Raw genomic sequence first — 10,031 nt, 5'->3', positions numbered from 1 at the left:
CCATGATGGGATTCACTGAATTGCCTACACCGTTTTAGGGCTTTGCGCTTGAAACTACGGCAATGTTGTTGAATAATATCCATACTAAAGCAGTAGATAAAACACCATATGAGATATGGATGGGAAAAACTCTCAAATATTCTTACATGAGAATATGGAGATATCCTGCTTACGTGAAGCAGTTAGTGGGAGACAAATTGGATAGTAGATCCACTTTGTGATACTTTGTAGAATATCCAAAGAATTCTGTTAGATATCATTTCTATCATCCCAATGAAGCAAAAATGTTTGTTTCAAGAAATGCCGCCTTTTTGGAAAAGGAATTTCTATTAGATAGAAAATGCAAGATGATAGAACTTGAAGAAATTCAAGATACTCCCTCAACTATAGTAGTTGAACCTAATCCCCAACAACCAGTAGTTGAAGTACAAGCTCCTAGAAGGTATGATATGGTTATTAGACCACCTGCAAGATATACGCTTCTTCATGAACAAGGCCATGATGAGTCTTGTGTTGGATGTGATCCAATGAATTTCAAAGAAGCAATATATGATACTGATTCAACCAAATGGCTTGAAGCCATGCAGTCATAAATGGACTCTATGTATTCAAACCAAGTCTGGACATTGGTGGATCAACCTGAGGGAGTCGTTCCCATAAGGTGCAAATGGATCTACAAAAGAAAGCTTGGGCGGATGGGAAGGTAGTGACCTTCAAAGTAAGGCTGGTTGCAAAAGATTATACTCAAAGGCAAGGAGTTGTCTTTAAGAAACTTTTTCACCAGTTGCTATGTTTAAGTCCATTAGAATACTACTAGCCATAGCAGCATAGTATGACTATGAGATATGGCAAATGGATGTAAAGACTGCATTCCTCAATGGAGACATCAAAGAGGAAATTTATATGTCTCAACCTGAGGGATACACATCAGTAGGAAGTGAGCATAAGGTATGCAAACTTCAGAGATCAATATATGGTCTCAAGCAGGAGTCAAGGAGTTGGAACCTCAAATTTGATAGCACTATCAAAGAGTTTGGTTTTGCTAAGAATCCTGAGGAACCGTGTGTGTACAAGAAAGTTAGTGGGAGTGCAGTGACATTCCTAATACTTTATGTTGATGATATCATGCTCATTAGGAATGATGCAGGATTCCTGCAATCAATTAAAGTATGGTTGGCAAGTAAATTCTCCATGAAGGACATGGGTGAAGCATCCTATGTATTGGGAATACAAATCTATAGGGATAGATCAAAAAGGATGTTGGGACTCACCCAAGCCACCTATATCGATACCATTATAAAAATATTCTCTATGGAAGAGTCCAAGAGAGGATACTTACCAATGTGTCATGGTGTTACTCTATCTAAGGCAATGTGTCCCAAAAGTGATGAAGAGATAGAGATGATGACACGTATTCCATATGCGTCAGCCATTGGTAGTATCATGTATGGTATGATATAGACACGTCCTGATGTTGCTTACGCTCTAAATGTTACAAGCAGATATCAGGCGAACCCTGGTCCAATGGATTGGAAGGCCGTGAAAGATATTCTTAAGTACTTGAGAAGGACTAAGAACTTGTTCATGGTCTATGGGGGTGGAAAATTGAAATTGGAAGGCTACACTGATTCTAGCTTTCAATGTAACGTAGATGATTCGAAATCGACCTCTGGCTTTGTATTCATGCTTAATGGTGCGGTTGTCTCTTAGAAAAGTTCCAAGTAAGACACCGTTGCGGATTCCACCACTGAAGCTGAATACATTGCTGCATCTGATGCAGCCAAAGAGGAAGTTTGGATGAGGAATTTTGTCCAAGAGTTGGGCGTTATTCCTAATGGAGTTGATCCAGTCCCGTTGTACTGGAACAACACTGGTGCCATTGCACGAGCAAAGGAACCAAGGTCTCATCAGCGATCCAAACATGTACTGAGGAAGTTCCACATCATACGGCAGATTGTGGGAAGAGGAGACATATCAGTCGAAAGAGTTCCCTCTGCAGATAATGTTGCTAATCCACTTACATAGCCCTTGTCAAGACCATTGTTAGAAAAGCATCGCGAAGCAATGGGATTAAGGATAGTTGGCTCTAGGGCAAGTGGAAGATTGTTAGAGTAGATGCCCTGCAAGCCAACGATTGGCTAGGGAATTTATTGACTCAAGTGAAGTAAACAATCTTTATTTTAATATAATTTAACTTTTTATGGTCTTGTTATACTTTATCTGTATACCCATGCAAACAGCATAGATAAAGTCCTTGATTATGCTTTAATACAAATGAATCGTAATTCGATGTTGAAACTCATTTGTAAACACTGCATATTCTAAATTCGTTCCTAGTCGATTCAGCCGCCTAAAACAGGGATAAAAGCCGCTTGAGCTCGAGACTAGCATTTGTAATGTTGTGTAATGCGTTTCTTGTTAAGGGCATAGAGATGTCCAAACATGCAGATGGGTAGTCATATGATGATTATACCGAACAACCCTCCCTCGGACTTTCCAAGTGGTTATCATTCATCGAGAGGATAAGTCCGTGATTATGATTGTACACCATTAGTCCTTACGACCCGGGATAACACTGAGGCTCTATATGCTAGGGCTGTGCTTTGACTCGTTTACCAGCTCCAGGAGAGTCATCAGGTGACGAGGTTGGGTACAGTTGCGACACATATAGGAGCCAGTGCATTGTAGTCGGGGATTCACCGCTCACCTACGGGTATGGATATCCTATGTGATCTAATGTAATAATAGTGCATGGAATCTCTGGCCAGAGTATGAGATGTACGTTGGAGAAGGAGTTCTCCAATAGTATACACGATGCCACTATTATAGTTATCACATAGTTATCGAATTAATATGCAACCCTCGATGAACCAATGGTTGCAGATTCGATCGGGATATATGAGATGAAGGGACCGTACTGTACGTTAATCATAATCGACTGGTTCTTGCAGGCACTATCAGTGATACATAGGGGATCATGGGGCGATGCTACTAGACGCTTTTACCATGATCCGATGGGTACAATCAGAAATGAGTTCTGACATTCTTGATCAAGGTATTGATGAAAAGAATGGGGCTAACTAGGGTAAGCCCGAATAAAGGATTATGTCCTGAATCACAAAGAGTTGTGAACCCACGGCTAGCTGTATCCCTAAACCATTGAGGGTCACACAAGCACTGGATTGTTTGTTCCCGTTGAGAGAATAAATTCAAGGAGTTGAATTTATATTATAATAAAGTAAATTCAAGGAGTTGAATTTATGATAATTAAATTTTGAGAAAATAAATTCAAGGAGTTGAATTTATGATATAGTAAATTCAAGAAGTTGAATTTATTAAATTTGGAGAGAATAAATTCAAGGAGTTAAATTTATAAAATTTGATAATTTAATTTATTAAACTCAAAAGTTGGGTTTATTAAATATTAAATTTTGGAGGTGATAAAATTCAAAGAGTTGAATTTATAATTTAAATAATAAATTCAAATGTTGAATTTATAATGTATTTAATTTATTAAGCTCAAAAGTTGAGTTTATTAAGTAATAAATTTGGGAGTTGATAAATTCAAGGAGTTGAATTTATACTTTTAAATATTAAATTCAAATGTTGAATTTATAAGGGATTTAAATTAAATGTAATAGGTATATGTATAATGGGCTTGTAGGAGTACAAGACCAACATAGATATTATTAAAGTTCTTAATTAAACTTTAAAATATTAATTAATTAATTAAACTAGTTGGACTAGGATAATTAATTGATTAAGCTCATTAAGTTTTTAATTTAATTAATAGGCCCTAAGCTTATATATATGTGTGCGTATTATGCTTAGGTTTAAAAATAATTCATTCATAATTTTTGAAAACCCTAGCCTCCATCTCCTAAGGAATTTCGAAAATCCCATCTCCCAAAAGTCTCAAAATTTCGGCCATCTCCTTTTGAAGGAAAACTTTGAGTCGTCTATCGTTTTCAATTTCCAACGTAAAACTTCATCTAATTTTTCTAGTGCGAATTAGAAGAGGAACAAATCATCTAGTCGTGGACCTGATTAGAAGAAAGGAGTCTCTTGAAAAAAGTTCGTAGGGATTCATCAAGAGCTAATTCGTTTATACCGGATTAGTTGGAGCCACGTGATCTAATTCACAAAGGTATAAAATTTCAACACCCTATGAATGTTTATGTTAAAATCATACGAGTGCCCAAAGCAAAACATATTTTGATTGTCAAAATAAAATAAAATTTTTAAAACTTTCACTGCGTTTGAGCGTGTAGAAAACCGAGATCCACCGGCAGCTCCATCATCGTTCGAGGGTCACATTCTCCTTTCTCCATTTTGTTCTCTTCCGTTTGTAGGTCTTCCATTGAGGTATATTTTTGCTTCACTGAAACACGGAATCTGGAGAGACTCACTGGTTGCCACTGATCAGTGGGAAAATGGTGGGTCCGAGTCGGCCCCAGATTGTTCTGTTCGGGTCGTCCATTGTGCAGATGAGCTTCCACGTCGGAGGCTGGGGAGCCATTCTTGCCGATCTCTATAGTAGGAAGGTATTCTTGGTATCCTTCACTTGTTATAATTCTTAGCATCGGTACCGTGCTTGCTTTCATCTTCTCCGATTCTCATCCCTCTATTCTTTTCAAAAAAAGGTTCACTTTTCTAGTTTTCTTGAGCAACGATTTGTGATGTATTTAGGACAAAAGATGCCTTTTCCCCTTGATGTATCATGGGACATTTGGAGACCCTGTCTAATAAGTTTAATCGAAATTGGGGTGGGCTCGGTAGTACTAGTAGACGACAAATGAAAGATCCAGAGGAATCATGGAAAAATGAATCATTATCGTCTTTGAAAGATTGATTTATTTTCCTTTTTGTCCACAACTTTTTCTTTAGGCAGACATAGTATTGCGAGGATACGCTGGTTGGAATTCGAGGAACGCCCTTCAAGTGTTGAATCAGATTTTCCCGCAGGTATCTTTAATTCAGATATCCACTGCACAGAAGTATGAACCTTTGAATCTTCATGCCATACTTATATAAAAAATCCAGGATGCAGCTGTTCAGCCTTCTCTGGTTATAGCATATTATGGAGGTAACGATGCAATTCATCCGCATCCGAGTGGATTAGGCCCTCATGTTCCTCTTCTCGAATACGTTGAAAACATGAAGAAAATCGCCCTTCATATCAAGGTACATCTTATTCGAGGTGCTCTCTAAAAATCATTACTACAATTGCCTACTCTTTCCCTGTTCTTTTATTTGATCTTGGTTGATAATTACTATGCATTGTCAAAATGTGTGCTTCAAGATTCTGACAAGGAGGAATATCTTCTTGCAATTTTTGGCCAATTTACAGAGTCTCTGTGAGAATACGAGGATCGTTTTTCTTACTTCTCCCCCTGTGGATGAGGCAATGATCTACGATTATTACGGGTGATCATTGACCCGAACTTAAATCAAGGTTTCATTTTAGCTTCTCAAGTAAACATGAATACTGAAATGTTTCATACCCATGTCCCAAATCCAGTGATACATTCGTCAGCCAAGCTCGATCAAATGAAACCTGCCGCGCATACGCTGAAGCATTGCTAGAACTAGGCAAACATATGGATATTAAAGTCATCAACCTTTGGAGAGCGTTTCAGAACAGAGACGACTGGGGAAAAACTTACTTATTGTGAGTACATCATAAAAAATATTAGTTTGGATCTTGCCAATTTGATTCCCAATTGCTCTAAGTTTCTGAATGTTGTTGTGTTCGCGTAGGGATGGAATCCATCTGAGCTCTGAAGGAAGCCAGATAGTAGTGAAGGAGATTTTGAAGGTACTCCATGAGGCTGAATGGGAACCAAGCTTATATTGGAAGTCTATGCCAAATGAATTTTCAGAGTACATGGTTGATCCTCGTGCAAAAACTACCAAAGACTGCGTCGTCTTGAACGAGATTTATGGCTCGATGATCCGTTCGGATGAATGGAAATAGATCATAGATCCAATCATTTCCGAACTTGCTAGTCCTATATATAATAAAATTGTAGCCTACCAATAAAAGTTTCGAATAATCAAGCTACACGATCATTTCATCACAAGCCATAGCAATTCCAAAATTTATGCCGAAGCATAATTGGTTTAGTCGCTTACATTTGTACTCCAAAAATCAGAAATTCAATTCTTGATTCAAAGAATGTAGAGAAATTTGAGGTCACTCACTAATTTACACACACCAACTATATTACATCATTGAAGATAATTCACAAAAATTTCAACTCTCTCTTTCTCTCGCATATTGGTAAATACAAGCATGATTGAACAAATGATACACGCACTTGGCGGAGAACAAGTGAAAGGGGCAGTAACAGGAGGAGCAGCAAGACTAACACAATGGTCGGGCAATTTTCGTGTTCTCGGGGCGGTGTTATCTGTCCAGCAGCCAAATTAAAGAAACCGGAGCCATACGCAGCAATGAATTAACAGTAGAGCTATAAATGAATCCACAATTAAGTCCCTGTTCATGGCTACATTTTTATATTGAGAATTGTAACCTGCCACTGGACCATTTTCTTCTCCATCCCTGGAAAGTGAAGAGGTAACAGATTCTTTAGCTCAGCCCTTGTCCTTGGCGCACACTCGATGCACGTGTGCGTACTATCTTAAATCGATAGAACTTACTATTTGCGACGAAACTTTTTTGTCAAAATATGCGTTCACTTGATGCTGAGTGCAAAAAATAGGTATTTGAAATTCTCAGAGAAGCACATGTAGCTAAACGGATTAAAAAAAATGACATTGGAGATTCTCGGAGTACGAAAGGAATCAGGAATAAAATTAAGATGTGATTTGAAAGAAACATAGGAGGTATAAATAAACCCCAGGGAAATTTAAAAAGTTGAGAACTTACAAAGGCTGCATAATAAATAAATGTGAGCCCACAATATAAGATCCAAATGCGAACTGCATGTAAACCTAAGAAAAATGAAAAATGATTAATTAAATTGTTTTAATTGCATAAATTAATTATGGTCAGCATTGTTACATGTCTAAAAGATGGTTTTATATTAGAATGCATAAAACTGTGTTTTAAAGGCAATTCGAAACGCGATCGAGGAACGGAGACCGGATACCACGAAGGAAAAAATTATTTTATTAAATGTTATCTTTAATTATTTAATATATGATATATTTTAATATGTATTTTCGAAAATGAGGTATTTTGAGATGTTTTTACGCGCCGAGTCGTATTTTAAACCGGCAATCAATTTTTGACGAAAATAGGGACTTTTTGGAGGCTCGGCTAGTATTTTCGAAAAGTTTCCTAAACAAAATATTTTAATTACTATCTAATGAGCATAATAAGCATAATATACTATAGTTACTAGGCCCAAACTCGTACCAAGTGTTTTATTTAAAACATTAGGCCTAAAACCCTAACCATTACACCTAAAACACACGCACACATCACAAAAAGAGCTAGGACTCTCCATCAGCAGCACTACACGCACACACTTTACACTTTCAATCTTATTCACCAGGGTTTTGAAGAAAACGCAGCAAGTTCCGTCCCTCTCCGTCGACGTTCTTCGCATCTCAAATTGTTTTTCGTGCGTAAAATATGCAAAGACACGTCTTAATCTTCCTTCACTCATCTTTCACACCATATTATATGTTTTGATACATGATTTCATGAAAAACATGATACACTTTGTATATTTTCATTTTTATGGCATAACAAGAACAAAACTAGAGTTTTCATCTTTTAAAACTCTTGTTTACAATGCACAAAGGGGCTGCCATGGTAGGGTTACTAGAACAAACATTTTTCTAGATGTTTAAGGGTCCTTAGGTACATGTTTAAGGGCTGGACAAGATATGGTGACATGATGAATGGAAATTGGGTTTGCATGGGACTAGGGTTTAAAACTTGGGTTCTAGATGGGCACAGGTGTGGGCTTCCGTTTGGGTTGTGTTCAAGGGTCCTAGGGTGGTCTAGTCATAGTCCTAGACGGGCTGTGCAAGGGCTGGAAGGGGAGGTGGAAGGCTGTTAGCCGTTTGGGGGTCGCATAGGGCTTTAAGGGCATGGGTTTGAGGGCTGGTCGTGTAAGGGCTGTATAGGCCGGTCCAGGAGTGTCCTAAAGGTTCGGTCTAGGTCCTAGGATGGGTGGTTAGGGTCTGGACATAGTGGTTAAGGGCTGGAGTCGAGGGACATATCGGTTGATCAAGCTAGGATTCGAATGAAATAGTGCAGATTTTCATAGGTTGTTCTAAGCTTATGTAAGGGCTTTAATTGGCTTGATTTGGGTGATAAAAGGTATGGTTAGGTGTTAATAAGCTATGGTTCAAGTTTGGTAAATTTTGGTTAAGTTTCGATTCAATTCGGGTTAAAACCGAGACATACAATTAAGCTATTAAAACGAATTCGAAAAGTAGTCTAGAAACATAAGTTTACGTCTAAGAAATATTTTTAGGTATATTTTAAGGTGTAATGTTAAGTTTGGATGGATTTGGGTCATCGTTTTAAGGTCTAAGGATAAATTGGGAAAGTTAGGGTTTTCGGGACAAAACGTTCATTTTACGCCTGAAAATTGTTAGACATCATGGCAGTGTCCTGAATGCTATAATAAATGTTAATATGTTTATTTTAAATGTTTATGAAATTTATGATGAAAGGTTAATATTAAAAGACATGTTGCATGCTTGATTTAAAAGAAAATGATATATATATATATGCATGAATTTTATAAGTGATGAAAATAATGAAAGGTTGAAGGAGGTGACTTGATTGTGATATAAAAGGATATGATTGGGGATATTGTGAAGGAAAAGGCCCCAGAGAGAGCCCGTTTACGGGAGAAGGCCCAAAAGTGAGCCTAATGATCGTATTTCCATCAAAAGGATATGATGATATGTAAGGCCAAGGTTCAGTTGACGGGTGAGAGTGTCGCTGATGTCCTCGTCGCCTGGTACCATGGTTATACATAGATGGATCCATCGACCTATAGCTGAAACGAAGTCACAATTAACGATCTGAATTCAATAAAAAAAAAAACGTATACGTATATGATGAAAGGAAATGTTTATTATGAAAGGTTTAAAGTTATGCATTTTCATGCAAAACTATTTTTAGTAAAGATATTTTATTGATGCATGTGATTGTATATGTACTACTTGTTATCATGATTAATGTTTGTTGAATGATTAGACTCACTAGGTGTGATAGATGCAGGTGAGCATAATTTTGATGGAGGACTTGATGGTTGAACTAGCGTGACTAATGTGCACATAACCCGATGACCTTTGCTCGTTTTTCGCATTACGTTTATGATTAAAGTTACTTTAAAAATTTTATGACTTATGACGCTATTGAGAGATTTTGAGGGATTAATATATTTATATTTTATTTTGAAAAATGCTAAATTTAGATTGGTTGACGTATAGGATCTCATGTTTCGAATTGTGTTTTGGATTTTAAAATATTAGGTTGGTTGATTTATTTTTAAATGATGCAAAACATTTATATATATGTGTATGTGTTCGGCCGAAAGCTTAAGAAAGCAAAAAATTCTAGTACATTTAAAAAAAAAACGAGTAGTGGACGTTTCACACAATGAATGCAATTTTGAGCACATTGTTCCTGCAACAGCAAACGTAATGTTAAAACCACAAGACTTGGATACTTTATGGACTAACCACAATACGGGGACTGGAAACTGATTTGTATACCAAAACTTTCTTAAGCAGCAGTAGCTTGGGCATAATATCCAAATGTAGTGGCACAGAACTGAATTACACTGCATCAAAACAACAAAAAATGATCATTTCAAAAGTCGTCGTGGGCGTTGAGTTTGTCAAATGTAAGCATTGAATCACTCAAAATTCTGCAAAAAATGTGAAAAAAATGTGATACTTTACTACTGTGTATAACAAAATTTACTAATTGCGCAATTTATGCTAAGTAATCAATCAAGCAATCTTTGAATTCAAAACCACCTAAATTTGAATTCAAAGAACACCATTTTGGAATTCAACAACACAATTAACAC

At 37.0% G+C, this 10,031-nt stretch overlaps 1 protein-coding gene across 1 annotated transcript; it reads left to right on the top strand.

Annotated features, from left to right (window-relative positions):
• Positions 1–4,297: 4,297 nt before the first annotated feature.
• LOC142506109 (GDSL esterase/lipase CPRD49-like) lies at positions 4,298–6,189 on the top strand. Its single transcript, XM_075619258.1, has 6 exons — positions 4,298–4,544; positions 4,888–4,965; positions 5,044–5,184; positions 5,351–5,427; positions 5,522–5,671; positions 5,761–6,189. The coding sequence occupies exons 1-6, from the start codon at positions 4,434–4,436 to the stop codon at positions 5,975–5,977; spliced, it is 774 nt and encodes a 257-aa protein (XP_075475373.1). The 5' UTR covers positions 4,298–4,433; the 3' UTR covers positions 5,978–6,189.
• The last annotated feature ends 3,842 nt before the right edge of the window (positions 6,190–10,031 follow it).

Source organism: Primulina tabacum, chromosome 10 (assembly GCF_025594145.1).
Source record: "Primulina tabacum isolate GXHZ01 chromosome 10, ASM2559414v2, whole genome shotgun sequence".
NCBI lineage: Eukaryota > Viridiplantae > Streptophyta > Magnoliopsida > Lamiales > Gesneriaceae > Primulina > Primulina tabacum.
The sequence above is the reverse complement of the archived record's forward strand: the minus strand, read 5'-3'. Positions and strand labels throughout refer to the sequence as shown.